Source organism: Scomber japonicus, chromosome 14 (assembly GCF_027409825.1).
Source record: "Scomber japonicus isolate fScoJap1 chromosome 14, fScoJap1.pri, whole genome shotgun sequence".
NCBI classification, from domain to species: domain Eukaryota; kingdom Metazoa; phylum Chordata; class Actinopteri; order Scombriformes; family Scombridae; genus Scomber; species Scomber japonicus.
In genome coordinates, this window is record NC_070591.1 from 29,687,919 (window position 1) to 29,710,800 (window position 22,882).

A 22,882-nucleotide genomic window follows, 5' to 3' on the forward strand; every position below is an offset into this window, starting at 1 on the left:
CTGCACAGATGTTACTTATTGAGGCTGATTGGAACTCATGTCGGACATCACATCTGCCTCTCCTATTGGATCATGAAGTCTGGTGACCTCACGTAATGCTCCACCTTCATCAACCTGAGCAGAAGCTTAATTAGCCAGAAGTGTGGAAACACCTGTGCAGATGTGCAGGTTCATTAACACTGACCCTTTATTACCATGTATACATTTTGACATAATATATTCAGTATAATAACCTACCATTCTTTAATATATTGTATTTATTATATCACCATTTATCTCTTTTTTTTTTTTTGCTATATGGTCTTCTAAAATGACAAAGCAGAAAAGCCAACATTACACAGGGGTCATGTGACAGAAGGGCCTGTAGTAGCTGTTTTTTGTTTCTGTGTGTGTGTGTGTGTGTGAGTGTGCGTGTCAATCACAACAGATGCTAAAGCAGGCTTTGTCATAGATGGACGAAAAGCCGTCTGTCATCTGCATAAAGCAGCGTCTTTTCTGCTGCTCTTAAAACACTCGTACATCACATGATGTATAGGATTTGTGGAGGATTCTCTCTCTCTCTCTCTCTCTCTCTCTCTCTCTCTCTCTCTCTCTCTCTCTCTCTCTCTCTCTCTCTCTCTCTCTCTCTCTCTCTCTCTCTCTCTCTCTCTCTCTCTCTCTCTCTCTCTCTCTCTCTCTCTCTCTCTCTCTCTCTTTTGGTACGTCTCTATTGGAGCCACAGAGCTCTTATGTAATGCTTGTGGTATTACGTAAGTGTTGGGGGGGGTTGACTGTTGTTTCTCTGCCCCTGGAGTGACGAGCTGTCCGTCTCCGCTCGGGTCAATCCACATTGATCTCACACAGCTCAGGGATTTGACAACTGACCGTGTGTGTGTGTATGTGTGTGTGTGTGTTGGATAGTTGGTGTATCCTTCCCTTGTGAAGACTTTGCCTTCTAGCACTCTAGTCTGATAACTCACCGCAATTCAAGCTGTGATTTAACACTCTTTCTTTTTCATACAGTACTTAATGTTATAAATATCCACTTCTTTATTCAGTGTGTTTATTTCTAAAAGGAAAATTAACCAAAATCTACCAAAAGACTCATTTTCAACTGGTGTCCATTGAGTCTCCTCAGCATCTCCAGAGTTCATACCCATAAGCAGGATTTATGACATCACAATTTGGAGCCAATCGTGGTCCAGTTTACAACTTACACAGGTGTGATGCGTGAAGCGCGCAGTGCACACACACTGAGAATAGACTTTACATTGAAGTAGGGTTAGGCTTAACTTATGTCTAACAATTAAACAGAAATCAGAATGATCATAAGAAAATTACAACAATATTAATATTAAAAGTAGGAGAGTGGCTAATGTGCATGCCACACTAAGACAGCATCTCTCTCTCTCTCTCTCTCTCTCTCTCTCTCTCTCTCTCTCTCTCTCTCTCTCTCTCTCTCTCTCTCTCTCTCTCTCTCTCTCTCTCTCTCACAAGCTGATAATAACACAGATGAAAGTGTAGACAGAACAAAATAAAGAAAAAAAACAAAAAGAAAAAATTGATAAAAATGTTTAAATAATTTAAATACAGTAATATAAATGAGAGAAAATAAATAATAAATCAATCAATAAAAATAAGAGAGAGTACGAGAAATAGTTCATGTTAAAATAGAAGAGCATATTCATGGATTTTACAGTTTTAATGGGGGAGAAGGAGGAGAAATCATTTGGTGTAACATTAATAATAGACAAAATTTTTATACATATATGTTAAAACATGTTGGGATAATCATTTATTCGTCCCTCAATGGATCCTCAATGTTTAACTGTATTAAGCAGCAAATTGGATAGAAAAAATAAAAAGAGTATCAATAAAATGAATAAAGAATGAAAGAAAAAGAAGGCAGTTTGTTAAAAAATAAATGAGATTTAAAATTCACATCAGACATGCAGTCATTGATGATCAGGCACATTTCATGCTACTTTTGTTCAGCTTTTATCATCCTCTATCCATCTGAACCTGTTTATATCCAGAGTCAGTGTATCACAGCACAATGCAGGCTATTAGTCACAACTTATTTAAAGGTCATATGTGTGAAGATCTTCACATTTACACACAAGCTCACACTGTAGCAGAAGAAGAAGAAGAAGAAGAAGAAGAGGATTGGGTTAGATGGTGTGATTAACCTCCCATTCACGGCTTCAGTTAGACGACGTTAAGCTTCAACACATCCCTGCTAGCGGAGGAGTGTTTAACTGCCTGTGAGCTCGGATAAGGAGACTGAGCCTAGGACTGCTCAACTCTAACAAAATAATGTGATGTTTAGCTCCAGATATAGAAAAAAAACAACAAGATTCTCCTTTTGTGAAAGTGTGTGAAAGTATCTACACTTCAATTTGAGCTGCTTACAACATATGAGAGTTTCTGTGTCTTTTTTTTTAAACTTGTTCTTTGTCATTTATTTTGAAATATTGAAGCCACAAAAAAATCCAATCATCATCCTGGTGCCTCTTCAAATGTTCAGAGGCCACCAAAGACTCAGCCTCTCTAATACTGACTAACAACAATCTGTCCATCACCCTTTTTTTTTTGTTTGTTTTTTAACTTTCTGCTCCCTTCATCCCATACTGTAAAAAGCCTCTCAGAGAGATGCTGCAGACGCCACTTTACCCAACCAAATACCCCCCTTCCCCTAACTCCGATTATACATTTCCAGAAAGGGTTTTAATGCAGCAGCTACTGTAAATCACATTGATTTTTTTTTCTTTTTTCTAAATCCTCAGATTATGCAACACTTTTGTCTTGCTCACTGTTTGACACGCACTTTTTCCACAGAATATTTAACGAGATTAGCGCTGGTACGAGACGGTGACGTCACGGGCCGGGGGCCTCCTAGTCTATCAACCATCAGCCACCGTACTAATCCTCAATCATGTCGGATGCTCATATGTGACTGATTCTGGTTTTTGAGATGTTGACAATGTACATTTGTGTCATGAAAGCACTTAGCAGAAGCTTTTATCCAGCAGAGTGGTAGAGGACAGCGGTCGCATCAAACGTGACGCGCTCGTGATATATGCAATCACAACTACAAGAGGGTCAGAGGTTAAAGGCACAAGTTTGGGTTAGGGTTTGATTTATGTGTCTTTAATTTGTATTTGTCATTGTCATCAGCTGAGAACTCCTTGTTCACAAAGGATTCAAATCCATACACACATATTGATTATTTACCTTAAACCACAATGTACTTAGTTCAGGTTTAGCAGGTGGTCTTTGCTGCATCTCTCTAATCTAATATTAGAGATTTGATGGACAATGAATGTATAAAGTCAAAAATAAGATGCTTCCAGGCTGTATCCAGAGGCTGTTCCAAATTTGAATGAGTCATAATGAATTAAGAGGAACCTGCATGTTTACTAAAACACAGATTAGAAGAGATGAAAAACAAAGATGTTTATCAGTTAAAGGAGTAAATATGTGGAAGATTTAAAAAGAGCAACACACTCCATAGATTTAATGTGTGGTGCATGTTATGTACAAAGGGTTGTTATAAGCTAATGTGTCTGTCAGACACTGCCTGTTCTTGGCTTGTTTCTAAAAGGAGATGAATGAAGAAAGCAATAACTTCTGAGTGTATTTGGTCATTTTAATTACATACATTTAAAAATGAACAAAATAAACTAAAACTAAACTCCTCCTTTTCCTCTTTACAGAGGTGATATAAATGTCATTGTGTTTTAAGTCAACCAGACTGTCAGCACGTGTCTGAAAATCCTTCCTGCTGCTGAACTTTTGAATATTGTTTGAAGAGAAGACACTTTTTTAGAATTGCGAGCACGTGTTTCTTCCCACAGGAGGAAGCCTATATGTGAGGAAATATGAGTGAGATATTCTGATGCTGTCAGCTCAACAAAAAGATCAGTGATTGAATGAGTTATGAAACATCAACGTGGAATATTTCTGGTTAAAACTGGTCAGATCATATAGCAGTGGACATGAGCTGCTATAAGTCATTAACAGTATATTAATTAATTCTTACAGTACATTGTTTTTCTTTAGTCTTGTGTTCTATACATTTGCCACTAAAATGTTTGAAACAGTTACTCTAGATTAGCATAAATACAGAACAAATTTAAGATTTTCATTCATTTCAAATAACTCTCATCATTTAAAGGTGTTTGGTGTCTAAATGTTATCATCTATTGGCTGCTGTCAGATTGATTCAAAGGTTATGTGCTGTCAGGAAAATATTATGTTTAAACATTTAAGCACTTTTTTTTACTTGGAGAAAGATATAAAATCATTCCAAGGCTAAAATCAGTGAAGCAACATGTCTTTTAATTATTTTCAATACTAAATCATCAGAATCCATGTCAGTTTTAACCCAGGAGGACAAAAGTTGCACGGTTGACAGGAAGACAACAGGAGGGTTACATAGCTTGGAAGACCCTGGAACAATGAATTTAAATGACAAAGTGTATCCCTCTTTTAATCAATGGATAACAGTCTGCATGAAATTAACATTACCTAGATATTTGAATCTTTTTTCCGATATATGAAAAGTGGACTGCAGCTGTGATCATACGTGTTACCAAATGAGGTGAATCCATATATTTTTAGAACAATCTAAACATGTCAATCAATCCTGTCACTTCTGTTGTATTTCCAACCATTAAAGTAGCCACTCACAATATGTTTGCTGCCCCTAGTGGACAAAACATGTATCATCAAACATACGTCACCAAACTAACCACAAATTAAACAGATTTGGGATGTACTGCACAATTGTAGTATATAATATGTAGTATATGAGAGTATACTAATTTCACACTGTTGATCGACTGCATCAGAGTTTATTCTTTGTAACAACATGAGGTTCAGATTGAAAACATGTTTAGAATTTATGGTCTGGCACCTGGTCTTGGGATGTTCCACTGTGCTTAAAAAAACAGATACAGACTTTAACAACTATATAAACTTGGCTCATCCAACAGAACTACACACCGTGTGTGTGTGTGTGTGTGTGTGCGTGTGTGTGAACAGTAGATATTTCATGGTATGTTGCCTGTTCCCCCCCTCAGGAAGCGTCTGTATCAGTGCCAGGTTGAGGTGAAAGGAAAGAGAAAGGACAGCTTTGTGGCGATGGCCTGTGACACACACACACACACACACACACACACACAAACACACATCTCTGATAGAAATAGAGTTGGCCTGTGTCCATGCCTGCATTGGCCAGGTTCAGTGAGCCTCTAATCTGTGAATTGAAAACACAAAGACTTTCTCATTGACGCTCCAAAAGGACCAGTCACGCCAGTGGGCTGAGACTGTTGTTGTTGTTATTTCAGGGGGCTGTGGGATCGTTAAAGCGGAGTCTCATCATTATGTATGGAGCCTGGTGTGTTGGCGTGAGTGTGTATTTGTGTAGGTATAAATGTGTGTATGAGTATGCACACAATAAGTGTCAGATGTGAGATGATACAGAGACTGAACTTAGCTGTTTCTTCCCTGCATGTTTCACAGGCAGCAGTGTGCTTTGCCTGTTTTTGCCCATATTGTGTGTATGTGTGTGTGTGTTGCACTATTCTTGGCACAGGCTGTCCTGGCTGTGAAGGTTCAGTGGGAAACACATTCCAGTGCTGGAAATGGCCTGGCAACGACACCAGAGCCGTTTTCTGACAGATTTTTACCAGCAGAGTAGATAAGCACGTCTTACTGTGTGACTCTCTATTTGACATCTGAGGTGTTCAGATGATGCTCTTATCAAGTTACACAGTCATAGACATAGCAGTTCAAAAAAGGATGTATGAGCATTTTATATTTATAATTATTATCTAATTTATATTTTTTTTTTATTGTCCAATCACTTTTTCCTTTACATACCTGTTTGTACAATCAGTCATGACTGTTTGACAGGTGTTAGTAGGTCCCTGTTGGACAGAGCCAGGATAATATGGCAATTTTCTACATTCTTCTTATTATCAATACAAATTTCATGTACAGACAAACTAACAAAGAACGAAGGGTGGGCGATTGATGATATTATAACGTGAAAGATTAAAATGTCTTTATGATCTGTAGTATCACTCTACAGTGCACATTGTATCAGTTCAGCAGCGCAGGCTGCTCGCAGGAAGCTAACAGGTAATAGCACCAACATGGCGAGAGCCTCATACCCCATCTCCAGTTTGGTGGTGAAATGTACAGCAGATTTAATCTCCTGCTAGGAAGCTCACCTGCTGCACATCATGTTAACCTGACAGCTGGGCTGCAGTTAAACCAAAGTCCTTCTAAGGCAAGTCATCTCACTCTGCGGCAAAATTGGCCACGCCTCCGGGCAGCTATTTGGCCGTAGGAAGACCAACCGTCTATCTAAATGAATAGGGAGAGAGCTGTATCTCCATTTTCCGAGGTCTAAGGGACATAAAAAACATATGTTTTGAAATCACGATGAAAATCAAACTATAATCGCTGAAAGGGTTTGATGGTTTGGTATCAAATTAACGTTTTAAAAGCCTTTTTCCTTACAGGCATCTTGGACTGCGCATGCGCAATACTTCACGACAGTCTTCATTTACGGCAGGCACTGACAGCAAGACGTCATCTTACGCTCACAGCAGAGACAGGAGTTTGCTCACAGTCAACTTTCCCAGATCATGCCACAATTTTGGATAAACATTACAAAATATATGTACACAAAGTAGTATAAACTGCTGATCATGTGTTTTAAAATGTCTCTGTTGAAAATGACTTCCAAGTGTCGCAAAAAACGTGACCGCGTAGGACCAGCAAAATGATTGGAGCAACGGCACCAGAAGAGGCGGGACATGTGCAAACACCGGCCATCTTGGTGTTACGTAGTTTCCCTATGCATTTCAATGGGAGATTTTTTCAGTGAAATGTCTCCTCTTATTATAATGTCTCTGGTTAAACGCCACCGTTTAGCTGTTAGCTCACCTGCTAACTGGTAGCAGTGATTTCTGTCATGGTGCTAACTAGCGTGATGTGAGCTCTAGTGTGCTGTGTTGGGCAAACTGTCAACGCTTCTACACAACATCAACTGTTTGCTTTTCAGCTGTGAAATGAGTTTGGTTTTACTGTTTTACTGCAAATATCATTTTTAAATACTTTAATCACGGAGAATCGTGATAAGATGCTCATTTGTGGAGGAATCACCCATCCTTCAATGAACTCATTGTCTGTGGGATATATCCTATTCCCCTTGTGCTGTAGACCGCCATTGTAGTCCTAAAACTATTAAAAACACCTCAGTGAGCCACACTGCTGCACCAGTTCACATATTCCTTCATTACAAAGATAAACGGTCATGGTAGTTTGATTAGGAAAAAGACTCCAAAGACTAATAACAGCCTTCACGTTTTCCAGTCTATGGAGAGTAGTTCTATGTGGCCACCAACCACTTCGTTAGCTTGTTGTGCTATATGTACAATGTAGCCTGTAGCCCAGATGTTGTGATATGTAGCACAACAAGCTAATGAAACTCTGGAAAAACACATGCAGTAGTGTCTACTTTGCAGAGACTAAAAATATAACACTCAACACCAATATTACCATTGTACATCATGTTACTAATGTTATTATTATTTTTTACTACTGTTGTTTTTATTGCTTTTGTGTTTACTTATTATTTATTGTTGTTTATTCTTTTTTTTTTTATTAATGTTCTTCTATTTTTACTGTCCACTTTGCTGCTGTAATGATGTGAAGTTCCCAATAATGGGACTAATAAAAGAATATCTTATCTAACTAGTCTATAGAGACATTTAATGGTTTTACAATACTGCTCAGACAAGAATAAAATGTTTCTCTCTCTCTCTCTCTCTCTCTCTCTCACTCTCTCTCAATTTAAATGTTAAATTTGATTGGTTTTATTGGCATGACGTTGCAGATCAAACCTATTGCCAAAACCCACAAATTCAGGAAAACAAATCACAAACAGAACAGAGTATGAATAGTAAACAACAAAATATAAGAAAGGAAAAGTGAAAATACAATAAAAAACAAAAGAAAGTAAAAAGTCAGTTACATTGAACTACACTATGTCTTGCTTTGTGACATGCAGTAACATATTCTCCTGCCAGTTCTACTGTTACACCCTGCTGTCTTCTCACAGCAGGGTTTCAATCAGTCCGTCTTTTGGGATTTTCTGATTGAATTTGACGAAGAAATATTTTCTAATTTCTTCTTGTTAACTTGAGAGGAAATGCATTTCTGTCTCAACTTCTCCTGTTCCACAATGGGTACAAATTCTCTTTGTTCTTTCTAGCTATTTTTTTCTTATGGAGACCAGCTTCAATAGCACTCTCCACTCTCTCTCCTCTCTCTCTCTCTGTGTGCTCCTGTCAGTTCCTATGAGCAGACAGGCCAGTGTTGTGTTTGGGCCACACAGGGCAGGCTGAAGCTGAAGCCGCCTGACTCACAAGCTCTCGGCTGTTGAGAGAGAGAATGTCACTGCACATTGGGTTGCCTTCACGTTACACAAGCTCACGCACAAACACACACACACACACACACAGCAAAGAAACATACAGTGAACACACACACGGTGACGCCAGGCTGAGGCTAATTTTAGCCCGGCCGCTCGTGTGCAGACTCAAAATGCAACAGGAAATGCACATGATGGCTGTGAATGAATATACGGCATATTATGGCATGTTGTGATTGGCCACTATTGTGTGACGGTGATGGATTGGTGGTGTCACTTCTGTCAGGTCAAAGATGGAGGGACAGAGTGGTGTCAAAGTGATATTTCACGCAGAGCGGCTTCACACTGAGCATGTGTGGAGCGTTTGATTTCATCTCTGGGTTATTGCCTGCTGTGGTTCAGGTTTTTCACCCTAGAACTGACACCAAATAGTCACACCACATGCAGGAAGATGTTGATTTTGCTTCTTCTAAAATACAAATGTGATATAACGAATGTGATGGAACGACACCGTCAATTCAACTCTTCAAAAAGAAACTATATATCTTACTGAAGAAAGAACACTGGAACTGTTATATTAACATCTGTAGTAGTGCTTCTGCTGTTTTTGTTCATTAAGATGTGGAAGATGAGAGAGAGACAAAGTCCTGACGTAGCTTCAAGGCTCAAAGCAATCTCACAATCAGCTTTCCTCTGTCTTTCTGAGAAAACCACTTTACTGGAGTTTACTACTGCAGCTGCTGCTGCTTCCACAAACCTTCCCGACTTTTGTTAAAGATGTCACAATTAAAGTTTAAGTTAAAGAATAATTTTTTTTGGAAGATACAAAAAAAAGTCATTATAATGTGGCTTAATTTGTCTGTCAACTCTTTTATTCTCTATTATCTACTAATATCTATTATGCAGATATCATCAGTATTTACTTTAAGTCTACACTTAAACCTCATTGAATAACCATTTATTTTCTTTAAATTATTGTCTTTATTAAAACATATGGAATACTAGACAACATAACAGAGAAACTCTCTATTTCCAGGTGTAGATTGTCAGTTATTTGTGTTATTAATAGAACCCAAACAATATATCATCATGATTATATTGGTATCAGCATATGTTGTCCAATATGCACCAATATTTGCCTATATAAGTTATATAACTTAGAATTTTTGGGTATTTTATAATTATTTAATTGTCAGATGTCAGTTTATACAATAAAGTTTATTGTTAAACTGTAAAATGTCATGCCTCCATTACATATCTTTGTCACAAGTTTTTGTAACCACATTTGTGGAATCATTGCAAAAACTGTGTTTATATTCTAGATATATAAGTATCAGTCAGGCTGTAGTAATAACGTGTGAAGGATTTTGAGTGAGGTGTTCTTACTTGTGGAACCCAGAAGCTCCAGTTTCACCTCAGCTCTTATAGTATGCTTCAACAGCACACTCAAAAATCTAACGCTCTGCATACTGAATGATTATTTCCATCACTGATTAATTAGCATATTGTTGTCTTGATTCATGTTTAATTTTAAGTGTTTCAAGTGTTTCAAAAATCACTGCTGACTAAACTATTAACAACTAATAACTAGTATAACTAAATTCCAAATCCTGGAACTCTAAAATCCCACTACATTATTGGATAAATTGGGAGTGGGAGGACATTTTTAGAGTTGCTGTTGGTCACTACAATAAAATTATGGAGAGCACAGACTGGAACTGCATTTGTTCTTTGTACTGAGTGACAGCTGCTGTTTCCTGCTTGTAAGAAGCCTCGCTTCTGTTGTAACTGTGAACAGAGAAATATCCAACAAAGTCAAATTAATTTAGCTGGTTTGATGAATGGACCTGCAGCAGTAGATACAGTAGATACAGATGATGATGATAAACCATTGAAACCATAAGTCTACCAGTTGTCTCTCCATCAACTAAGTTCACCCAGACTAGAATTTGGACTTGGCTAGAAGAGTCTGACAAAGCCTATTGCAGGGTTGTTCAATTAAAATTCACTGAGGTCCAATTTCCCCCAGAACATCATAATGTCCATGTTATTTTTCAGTACATTGAAGTAGCATTGTAGTTCCATCAGCAGCTGTGTCTAGTGCCTAGATTGTAGACTGTCACATAAATACAGTAGAATTCATTTATAAGTATTTACACTCAACATGTGGAATTAAAATAAATAAGAGTCTCTCCGCATGTCCAAATGCACAGATTTGATTGGCTGATTAGTGTCACATGAGAAGATTCTCTATGCACAATGGTCTGTGGGTTTCTGAGGGCCGCTCCACTTTTACCGTAATAGGTGGAGAAGCTGCACCTGTTAAAATAGAAACGCTCTGACAAAATGTAACAAAGGTCCTGGTCTGGATAGGACAGTCTGAGTTGGGATCCAGACTGCGGTCCACCTATTAGTGACCACTGGCCTATTGGTCTGTCTTGATTTACTTGTAATAGCTACTCAAATGTGCCCAGACCTGTTTTTATTATGTTCTGTTACCTATTCTTCTTCTTCTTCGAAAAAGTTTTTATTCTGAAGCAATAACTGCTCTAAATTCTCCTTTTTGGCTTTTCAGTTTTTATTTTCTTGATCATTTGGGCTGTGTTCATATGCTTATACCATCAAATTCTCCAAGGACATTCTTTTTAATATACTTTTTTTTTTTTTTAATTTTAATCAAACTAATGTGTGTGTATTGATTTACATCTGCTTTTTATTCTTTGTCTGTTACTGGCTCTGGGAATGTTTTGTCATAATTGGCATTTAAAGATGAAGATGATCAGGAAGGAGATGAAACAAATGATGAAAAATGAGACATGACTTCAGTTCCTCAGTGTTTATCATCTGATTCACACACACACACACACACACACACACACACACACAAAGAGAGAGACTAATTTGAATTCACTGTTGCGCCTGTTTCTTCTCCTCCTTACTGGATGTTAAGTTCAGTCAAGCTCAGTCGTCCATTTGACTTGTATCTGCTCCTTGATTTTATTTGTTTGTTTATTTATGTGCGGTTGTTTGCTTGATGAGACGTTCCACATGAGTCCCCTCAGGACATCCTCCTTCACCTGCAGTTCATATTTATTTTGTCCTTTTTTTCCCAGTGTTTCAGCATGTGTGTTTGTTTGTTTTCTTTCTCCCCCTGCAGCGATCCATGAGTTCCCCAGGGATTACTTCACCAACAAGGAGCGCGTTGATGGAGCGGTGGGCCTGCATGTCCTCTGTGTGAGTGTCACCTGCACGACTGCACACACGCACACACACATACACACACACACACACGCACACACACACTTACGGTTTGATATAGTCACTGCATTTCCAAAGTAGCTCTTGCTTTCTTCATTTGTGGATGATATAACATTGGAAAAAGGCCTCTGAGAAGGAAACAGGGAAGCTGAGATTGCAAGAAAAAAAACCTCTTTAATAATACACAGTTTGAAGAAAGACTTAAAAAATGCCAACTGATGAATAATAATTACTGCTGATATTTCCTCCTGCCGGGGCTTCGTCAGTGCTGAGATGTGTCTTCAAGGCTTTTTATGCAGCAGAAAATCACTGTGCAAATTGCTCTGTTATTAAATATACTGAACACTATATACAGATATAGCATACAGTATATAGAGTGTGATTTTGCTATATTTGTGAGGTTTATTCAGAATCATTTAAAGCTTACGCTAATCTTAACCAGCATCACATGCCTTAATCATCAACTGGACAAACTGGGCCCCATGTTCACTGCATGTCAATTGGTGGAGTGACCTTGTGTCAAAATCTAGTTTTACTTCTTTATTATTTAAACTCACACAGTGAATATTCCTAAATCAATTTGGAAAATACTACAAATGAACACAAATGAAGTATTATTCCAGCAGTGGAGTATTGGTCATGATGGACTCAATGACAACATATGATAGTTAACATATACATTGCACAGAGGGCAGTAGCATGTGGAGGAGAGGGGTAGCTGGTCAGTTGAAGGCCCAACAGCAGATTTCTTGCCCTGGGGGCCCCCATAACAGTTTTATCAGGCCAATATAGTATATGTATATAGTACAATATAAAGTCTGTAGTTTAGGGCCCGACCAATACTGGATTTTTGGGGCTGATGCCAATACCGATATTAGGGAATTTTAAAAATCCGATGTTGAGCCGATCAGTGCTCTGAAACAATAAACTTCACTGTGAGTTTAATATTTATAAATTAAACTTCAATTAGGAAAAAGGATCAAATATACATAAAATACAGTGTGTACATATATATATATATAAACATAATATAAAAAGAGGCACATATCAGATGGCATAAACACCAATACTGATATATCTGTCATAGGCCAATATCGGCCGATAATATTGGCTGACCGATACATCGGTCGGGCTCTACTGTAGTTGGGTTAGGGTTAGGGATTCAAGATTCAGTTAGATCCCAATTTCTTTCACTCATTTTAGTCACTGATATGAACTAAGTCCTTGTGTCCAACATCCACAACTAGCTGATACCACTGTGGAAATGGAAATTGTTTATCCTAACACACTGTAGAATTAGTTGATCATGCGTGTGTAGACAAAAAGTCTTTGAAATCTGGTGTTTCAGTCTTCTGTATGCAATTGAGTTTGTAGTTCTGCTCCGTTGGGTTGTAGCTTGTCATCAAACATCCAGATTCAAACTTCAGTTACAGTAGGTCTACAAAACCTGACCTGTAGTCAGAACTCACATTCAAGTTTCTAATCTGGAACACAGGATGATAAAACAAAAGCTGAGATCTAGTCAGATTCTCTCATTGTACTCTTATTATCTGGAGAATAACAATTAGAGCTAATCAAACATTAATAATGCTAAAATCACATTACCAACAAGAACATAGTAGTCTCTAATTTCAGAGGATTATCTTTATCTCTTTTTTTACAGGGAACTTTGTGTGGGATTTAGTGCCATCTAGTGGTGAGGTGACATATTGCAACAAAGTGTATACCCCCTGCCCAGCATGTAGAAAAAATTACAGTGGTTACGAAACTTGCACAAAAAAAACCAAGACCCTCTCTAGAGTTAGTGTTTGGTTTGTCCTTTCTGGTTTATTGTATAAACATGGCAGTCTGTAGAAGAGGTCCCTATCTAGATATAAAGGTCCCCTATTACAAAAAACAGGTCTCCAAGGTAACAAGAACACAAAGATTCTCATTACAGGTGATTATACACTAATTAAATCATACTGTTCTGCTAGATGGTACTAAATCCTACACACCTTTTCATAATCAAGTTACATTTTTACTTACATAGATTATGTAACCTGGGTTACAAGCAGTGTTGGTAAAGTTCACGTTCTACATGAACTAGTTCAGTTCATAGTTCACACATTTTAAAATGAACTAGTTCAGTTCATAGTTCATAATTCCAAATTATGAACTAAGTTCACAGCTCCAAAAAATGAACTAGTTCAGTTCTTTTTTTCAATACGTTGCGAACTATACTCTTAAAATTGTTGCCACAGCCAGCAATTATTTCATTAGTTTAGTCAGATTTCATCCAGTTTTGAATCCTTATCCAACCAGGATTTACATTAGCATCGAAGGGCCGTCCCCTATTGTTGTTTAAACTCCATTCAGTCCACACTTGTGGCAGTTGCAGCTTTCACCCCAACATTATATTCTCAAAAACATGATGAAAAACTAGCTTGAATGTCATATATATGCTAGTTTATATAAGCTAGTTTTATATATATATATATATATATATACACACACACACACTCACATAAACACATACTTAGGAGTTTATATTCAATGATAAGTAGACCAAGAAAAAAAACAACACACTGACACTTCAATATATATATATATATATATATATATATATATATATATATATATATATATATATATTTATCGTTTATTTGCCGAGGACAATGTATATTAATGTACAGTTAGTGCAATGACGTCCTGTAAATATACCGGGTTTAGCCCAAGGCTAATTTCCACCCGTAGTCCTCACATTAAAAGACAGACAGACATGCCATAAAAACAAACAACTTAAAATATATATAAAAAATAAAATAAAATAAAATAGATAAAAATATATATATATATATAAATAAAAGAAGGCACAGTGTTAGCAGCAATTCTATCCTAGGATACAGTACAGGATATGATATGGTAACAAATAAAGGCTACAGTATAATACTGTATTAAAGTGCTAGTCAGAATGTTATTCATGGGTGCATATTTGTTGGGACAGTAACCATTCTTTAAGATTTATATATATATATATATATACACTCACACAAACACATACTTAGGAGTTTATATTATATATATTTACAAATATTATGGAAGACAACACAGTAAGGCTATTAATTAATGACATCAATAACCATTTACCCGATTTTTGTTATCTGTGACTGTAATTGTGGGAAAGTATGACTATTGTGGAATCCATGAGCGCATTTAAACATGAATCATTAACACAAAACTGGACGCTAAACAGAACGTGACATGGAATGAGAATATAATATAATTTACTCGTGAATAAGAGATCTGTGGGTAATATATGTCCGTTTGGTAGTAGTTTATAGCGTCCTCTCCACATGCGCGTTCCCGCGACGAGGGGGTGCTTTTCACGGCAGGGGTGCTTAATACGGCACAACAGGCAGTGCGACACTGGCTGCCGTTGCCTTTGGTTGCCAGATCCACTCAAGTTGAGCTCTACTCAACTGTGGCGCTCTCGCACTTGTAATCTGGCACAGACAAAGAAGCACACGCAACGGTTGGGCAACACTTTAGTGCGGTGTGTTTTTTGCCTGAACCTTATTGAACGAAATTAAAAAAGAGTGAACGTGACGTTCACAGACACCAGAATGAACGCGTTCATAGTATCGTTCATCAGGCAGAAATACCATTCGTTCGTTCAAGTTCACCAAAATTATGAACGAGTTCATGAACTTTCATTTAATGAACGCGTTCATGCACAACACTGGTTACAAGTCAATGTGTTTCAAAGAATTGCCTTATCTCTGTAGTCAAGGCACATAGCAGCAGGAATTTGAGAATTCAGAGTAATGCCCGACACAACACACACACACACACACACACACACACACAGACATACAAACACACAGAGACTCCACTAAAGTGTAACCTCGCAATGAGCCGACTACCAGCGTGTTGTAATGTGGACAAGTTTGGCAGATGTTGAGCAGAGGCTTATGTGTGATGTGAGGACACACTCAGTGACTGTCTGAGGATTCAGACACCACACCCTGCTGTACATGCTTAACAGCAGTTATGTCATTTTATACTTAAATACGTTTATACTAAATGTACGTATTTGTGGAGCCCTGATCTGTTTATTTCTCTACGGTATACATTCTATCATCATCACTTCAACAGGTACTTTAAATAGTAACAATCAATACATTTTTAAGCCATTCTGAAGAAAGAATACCCTTTTTATACTTACTTAACACATTTGTTAAGAGACATTCGATCTGGACATCTGATGGACCACTCATATACAACTCTCTAAAGGCTTTTGGCTTTTTTATACCTGCAAAGCAAAGTATAGTGCCCATAACCAGCCATTGACATTAATCAAATCTGCTACTTTCCTTTAGGGATGGGACAGTTGACATAATCCATGACAAGCTGTGTAGTTACAGAAAAATATGCACTCTGTTTTCCTACTCCATTCTTTCTTTCTGTTTTTAACTGAATGGTTTGGAGTTGATTATTCTACTTGCTACCTGACACTTTTTTGTTCTGATTTAAAAGACAATATTTGCTCTTAAAATTAGATTAATGTCTGCGCTGTGCACTCTGTAGAAGAAGTCTTATTCTCTTTCACACTGCAGGTTGTGTTGTCTAACTGCTCAGATATTTGCTAAAATGCAGCAAGTTCTGGTGTAGACAGGAAGTTAAAAGACAAAACAACAGCAATACTTTTCTTAATGCTGAGAAACATGAAGTCAGTAGGCTTAACAGAGTGTATTATTTTCCTATACTGTACGGGTCCAAGTCCACAAGCTAGCCATCAGTCACAGTCTGGAAATTCATCATCAAATCATAAAACATACACGCAGGGATAAAAATAGTCAAGACAGTACATTTGTACAACAGAACAGCCTTCAAATAAACAAAATACGCTCTGCTTTACTTTGTCTTTATAGTGTTTGAAACTGGCTGCTGTGTATTTGTTCACTTGCTCACAATGCTGTGTTTTCCCAATGATTTAACACAGCACATTCATATATTTTTGACAGCCTGCACACCCAGAGTGCTACAATAAATCTTATTTATACAGCCAAACCTAATAGATTACTTACTGTCCTGTGCTGCCCTGTTACCATCTCTGTTGCTGTCCTTTCAGCACCACAGCTGCTGCTGCTGCTGCTGCTGAAGAGATCAAGAACTAATTCACACTCTAAACCAAAATAAACAGTAATGTAGCTAAAGTCAAGTTCACTAATGCATTCCTCTGCTAGGCTTACTTTTACAGAAAATAACATGGTTACATCCACTCAGGCTTGTGCTCCTTCAGGATTGAATTTAGAGTAACTCACTGCGTTGGCTAATAGAGGAGACACTCTGCAACATCCTTGACTACTGACAGGTCTGATCAGAGCATCATCCCTGCTGTATCCTTTGACTCAGTTCTTTTACACTCATCTGGTATGTTTTACACTGATTTAAAAGCTAAAGTAATTGTCTAGCCTTGTAAGTGTAAGACACATGTAGAGGGGGATGATGGCTTGAGCTGTGATTCCACTTTAAACAGAGTTTTAATATAGAATATTTTTCAGCATATGTCTTGACCATGTGAGTGTTATTCCTCACCTGTGTGTGTGTGTGTGTGTGTGTGTGTGTGTGTGTGTGTGTGTTTTGGCCCCTGCAGGCAGTCTACATGTTCTATGCCTTGGCCTTAGTGTGTGACGACTACTTTGTCCCCTCACTGGACAAGATATGTGAGGTAAGAGAAGCACTGCAGGATATTACTGCACTTCTCCTGAGCTTACATCACCACACAAGAACTCTACTCTGTAATGCTTTGAGATGCATTTCTGTTCAGAATGTGCTTTTCTTTCATTTGTTCATTCCTTTCACTCTCTCTCTCTCTCTCTCTCTCTCTCTCTCTCTCTCTCTCTCTCTCTCTCTCTCTCTCTCTCTCTCTCTCTCTCTGTGACTCTCTTAACATCAGCGTCTTCATCTGAGTGAGGATGTTGCAGGAGCGACCTTCATGGCAGCAGGCAGTTCAGCTCCAGAACTGTTCACCTCTGTCATTGGTAAGAATGACGCACACATAGCATGTAGTACACTTTATTTGATTTGAGGCAACGCAGAAATATACAGTAACTTAAAACACTGCAGACAATATAGATGTATGTACACATCACATGATTATATAGCTCACAGTAAGGTATCTAAAGCAGCTTAGTTGCAACACTGTTGTTTAACAATTAACATAAATAACTGTCTATTACTTGTATTAGACTTTTATTACTTGTATTAGACTTTCACTTAATCTTCCTCTAGTGTTCGTTGCTCTCCCTTATTTAAGTATGCACAGTCAAATTTGAAACTGCTCTTATATTAACACAAAAACCATAACTCATCACTAAATTTGTTTAAGTTTTTTTTTGAAGCTGTGAAACAATGTTTACTAAACCAATCATTCAATGAAAGTGGTTATCAGCAAATGTATATGTTCAAAATCTTAGTGGAGGAAATCATGAGGCCTTGAGGCAACCAAATGAAAAACACAATATTTATGATGCATGAAATGTGTCATTTGTAATTTGTCCTGAACACTGGAGGAAGATTAAGAAGTGTGGAGAAGTGGAGAAAAAAGACAGTGATGTTGAAAGTGTATTGATACTGGACCACATACTGCAAATTGTTTTGTGCATTTTGCAGATTTTTTCCACTGGATTTGCTGTGCTACATATCATGCAGTTCTTGCAGCAGAAATGATATATGTTAATTTAATTCAATTTGGTAGAACCTAATCATTTCTATTCATTGCTTTTGCGTATTTTGATTCCCAATATTTTAGGCTTATTCCATTACTTTTCTATGTTTTTATATCTTTTTAACCAAATTAAAAAATAATAATATGTAGATGTATTATTAATCTTAACTGTATTATTATTCTGTTACAATAAGAAGTGTTAATAAGGCACTTAGACATACAGAACTATCTCAATACGACCAAAAAACCCCAAAACAAACAGGACTCATCCCTGAAATGTGAGCAAACAGCTCGTCCTGGTCAGTAATCAGTGTGTGTGTGTGTGTGTGTGTGTGTGTGTGTGTGTGTGTGCAGGAGTGTTCATCACTAAAGGAGACGTCGGGGTCGGCACCATCGTTGGTTCGGCCGTCTTTAACATTCTCTGTATTATTGGAGTGTGTGGGATATTCGCCGTACAGGTAAAGTACAAAACAAAACAAAATAGTCGTCCATGAGAACAACAAAGAGCAGACCTGTCTGTGTCAAGCCTCTGGCACTATTCATTCTTTCCACAAAAAAAAAAAAAGATATGTTTTTTTAATTCTCTGCCTCAAGCAACTGAACATTTTTAGCAGTGTGTCTAAGTTGATACATCACAGTTTCACATTAAAAACCTTGGATGGAAACTACACACAGAGACACACACCCTCTCTACAGAACTCCACTTATTTTGCAGCAAAAGTGTGTGAGTCAGAAAATTCTGTGTCCCGTTCACCGCTGTAATCCCACAAGGAAAGGAGGAACATACTTGAAAGAATTTTTTTTTTTTTCCCCAATTTAAATTGCGTATTACATAAGACCTAAACACACACACACACACACACACACACAGAAAGCCTGGTTTATCTTGTTAGTAGTGCACAGTAGTAAGTACCTTGCGGGATGTGTTACTCAACAGGACCAAAAAATGTAGTTCAGTGTCTACAAGTTTTATTACTGTCTCACTCTTTCTCCCTCTATCTGTCTATCTGTCTATCTTTTCGTCTCCCAGGTCATCCGTCTATCCTGCTGGCCTCTGCTCAGAGACTCTGTCTACTACACTCTATCTATCACTGCTCTGATAGTGGTAAGGAACAGCTTGATATCACACCTTGTAAAAAAAAAAAAGTCCATCTTGATGAGTCCAATGATTTTCACTTGTCTGTCATTTCTCTCTTCCATATTACAGTTCATATATGATGAAAAAGTGGTTTGGTAAGTCTAATTTATCGAAGTATTGACAGCTTAATAATCAGTTGCACTTCACTTACAGCCTCAAATTACAATTTTGGTGTGTTTTCCAGGTGGGAAGCTCTCACATTGATTCTGATGTATTTCGTCTACATTTTGATCATGAAGTAAGTGTGACACAGAGTTAAAACACCTGGCTTTTACACAGGATGGATGGGTCATCGATTTGAGAAAATGAGTCAGGGGTGCAATTGTTAACTGTTGGATGTGATGTCTTCCAAGGATGAACTCCTACGTGGTTCGTTTTCTGGAGAGGCGGAAGAAGAACTCGGCCAGTTTGAGGAACGGAGCAGCTAATAATGCTGAACTGGACGATGGCTGTGATGCTACTGCTGTTCTACTGAAGAAAGGTATGATTTTAGTCTAATAGGGATTCTTCCTATTGTCAGTATGTTATGTATATTATGTTATAGTTACACAGTAGATACTACAGTTCTTATTTACTCTAAAGCCTCGTAGCTCTTTACTTTATATACCAGTAATACTTGACTGAATAGGAGTCTAAATGTTGTTCAAATCCAGCATTATGTCTTTAAATGTAATAGTTGAGCAATAGCTATAAGAGGTTTAGTGGACTCAGGATGTAGATGGATGTCAGATGTTGTATGACAATGTAAAGCAGCCAGCTGTGTGGAAAACATTCAGTCAGTGTGCTACTTAGATGTACTGTATGTTCTTGCAAACAGAGAATGCATAGACATGTCTACTAGTGATCATGAGTACAGATGCATGTATATTGTATGATGACGTGTGTGTGTGTGTGTGTCTGTGTGTGTGTGTGTGTGTGTGTGTTTGTGTGTCTACAGCAAACCACCACAGGAAGCCGTCGGTGCTGATGGTGGATGAACTTCTGTCAGCTTACCCCCACCAGCTGTCCTTCTCTGAGGCCGGCATGAGGATCATGATCACGAGCCACTTCTCCCCGAGAACCCGCCTCACCATGGCCTCACGCATGCTCATCACTGAGGTGAGGACACACACACACACACACACACACACAGGTGCACTACAGCTGCACATTTGATTGAAAAAAGATTGCTGCCATTTCCAATTTGAGACAGGCTGCAGTGTGTTTTTCTCTGAGGGAAAAGACAGACTCTTTAACTAGGTAATCTGGTGCTGCATCCTGGCCAAAAAATTAGCTTCAGCACTGAGGATTCCAGACATTACTCGTTTTTTTAAAATATATTTCAAGGACTAGACCAAGATGCTGTGTCCAGAAGAATGACAACATTTTATTTGATGTTTTACAAATCATATAAAATCCTCAAGTTTCAAGTTTAAGCAACACATTTAAGCAAAGAAATCAGATAACAAATAAAACAGATTAAACACAGTTAAAAGCCAGAGAATAAAAGTGAGTCTTTAGAGGCAAAGTGTCAATACAGAAAAGGCCCCCAGCCTTTTTTTTTTTATCATGGGTCACTGCCAACATGCAAAGGTGGGAGGATCTGAGGGGTCTGTTTGTGTTGTAAAGGGTGAGAAGTTCTGAGATATATGTAGGGGTGAGACCAACGAGGGATTTAAAGGAGTGAAACCAGTGGTAGAAAATAACAGTTCAGTCCTTCACCTGCGTCTCCTTCCACACTCCTGCTCACAGTTTATCACCCTCCTAAAAAACACTTTATATGAATGATACAAAACATATGGCTAATGCAGTCTTAATAATGGAGTCATAATAACTTAATGCATGAATGACTTCAGGATGTATCATGAATTCCTGTAGCTCACCAATAACAAATGACCATGTCTTTACTTAACTACTAATTGATGAAAAGACACAAGGAAGGAGATATAAGTTGATATACAGTAGGTATCGGTGTTTGTTTCTGTAACCGTGTGTGTGTGTGTGTGTGTGTGTGTGTGTGTGATACAGAGGCAGCGTCTCATCAACACGCGGACTTTGACCAACGGTGACTCTGACGTCCCGGTGAAAGGAGGGAGCAGGCGAGGAATAGAAAACGGGCTGTCCGGAGCGGAGAGGGGCGCCAACATTCATCGCGACGAGCGCGAGGCGGGCAACGAGACGGAGAACGAGGACAACGAGAACAACGAGAACGATGAAGAAGAAGAAGAAGAGGATGGAGAGGGACCATTTGTACCCTTCCAGTGCCCAGGTACCAGCTGGACATGGAGTATTTCTACATTGTGTCAGTGTAGTTGAAAGGATTTGCCTCTATGTGATTTATTTTCAAGGGTGAGATGAGAAGAACAATATTAAACTATTATCTGTGTTTGAGCAGTTGGCTTCAGATGTGATCAGTTTTATCCTCCTTCCAGTCTTTAGACTAAGCAATATAACCACTTCAGGCCTCCAGCTTCAACTTACACACATGAGATTGCAAAGAAAGTGAATCTTCAACCATTCCTTTAATGTGGGAGCTTCATATTTTTTATTTGTGGTCATGAAAATGTGGTACAGTCCTCTTACGATGCAATAGTACGTTTTCAAATGGTTATTCTTGGGTTTATGTAGAGAGATACAAGTGAAAGAATGTGAAAGAATGTTTTTTCCCCCTTCAGTGACTATATTTACCACCAGAGTCTCTCTGTTGTCATCCATCACAGTGTTTGTCCTCCACAAAATCAATCTCCATCCATCACTACATCATCCAGACAGCTGCAGGCGGTTTAAAATCCATTTTGCTGAAATTATAACTAAATAGATAAATGTGCTCTTAAGTTTTTTATCATGTTTTGGTTCAAACTTGGAACTTTAGTCTATCTTTCACTGATGTTGCAAGCTGCTGATGCAACAGTTAAAATTTGTATCAAATCAACTGTTTTAATTAAATCATGTCTTTATCAAAATTAAAGTTTCAGTTCATCAGGTTAAGGTTTTTTTTAAATCCTATCAGGCAGCAAATTATTCTCAATTTTAAAGGATGTTCAAATGACTAGAGGACCTCCTAAACACGCCATCTTTACCTCATATGTTCTGTGTGTATACAGCTGGTGTGTGTAATAAGCTGAAGTGGCTGCTGGCTTGGCCTCTGTGCCTGCTGCTGTACTTCACCGTGCCCAACTGCTCCACGCCTCGCTGGGAGAACTGTTTCATGCTGTCCTTCGTCGCCTCCACCCTGTGGATTGCCGGCTTCTCCTACATCATGGTCTGGATGGTGAGCACTGGGAGTAAAGGGGGGGGGGGGGACAGATGCACAGAAAAACAAATGTTCAGAGAGGTCGACGACAGGTTATATTGGAGAGCAACAGTT

General features: G+C 38.2%; 1 protein-coding gene across 1 annotated transcript in view; it reads left to right on the top strand.

The window, feature by feature from the left end:
* Nucleotides 1–22,882, top strand: part of slc24a3 (solute carrier family 24 member 3) — a 114,208-nt gene that overhangs the window by 85,717 nt on the left and 5,609 nt on the right. Inside the window, exons 3-13 of the mRNA XM_053332683.1 lie at nucleotides 11,586–11,662; nucleotides 17,325–17,399; nucleotides 17,628–17,712; nucleotides 18,753–18,856; nucleotides 19,429–19,503; nucleotides 19,606–19,631; nucleotides 19,721–19,774; nucleotides 19,890–20,017; nucleotides 20,474–20,634; nucleotides 21,544–21,784; nucleotides 22,620–22,786. Of these exons, the coding sequence (XP_053188658.1) occupies nucleotides 11,586–11,662; nucleotides 17,325–17,399; nucleotides 17,628–17,712; nucleotides 18,753–18,856; nucleotides 19,429–19,503; nucleotides 19,606–19,631; nucleotides 19,721–19,774; nucleotides 19,890–20,017; nucleotides 20,474–20,634; nucleotides 21,544–21,784; nucleotides 22,620–22,786 (1,193 nt within the window). The remainder of the gene's footprint in view (nucleotides 1–11,585; nucleotides 11,663–17,324; nucleotides 17,400–17,627; nucleotides 17,713–18,752; nucleotides 18,857–19,428; nucleotides 19,504–19,605; nucleotides 19,632–19,720; nucleotides 19,775–19,889; nucleotides 20,018–20,473; nucleotides 20,635–21,543; nucleotides 21,785–22,619; nucleotides 22,787–22,882) is intronic.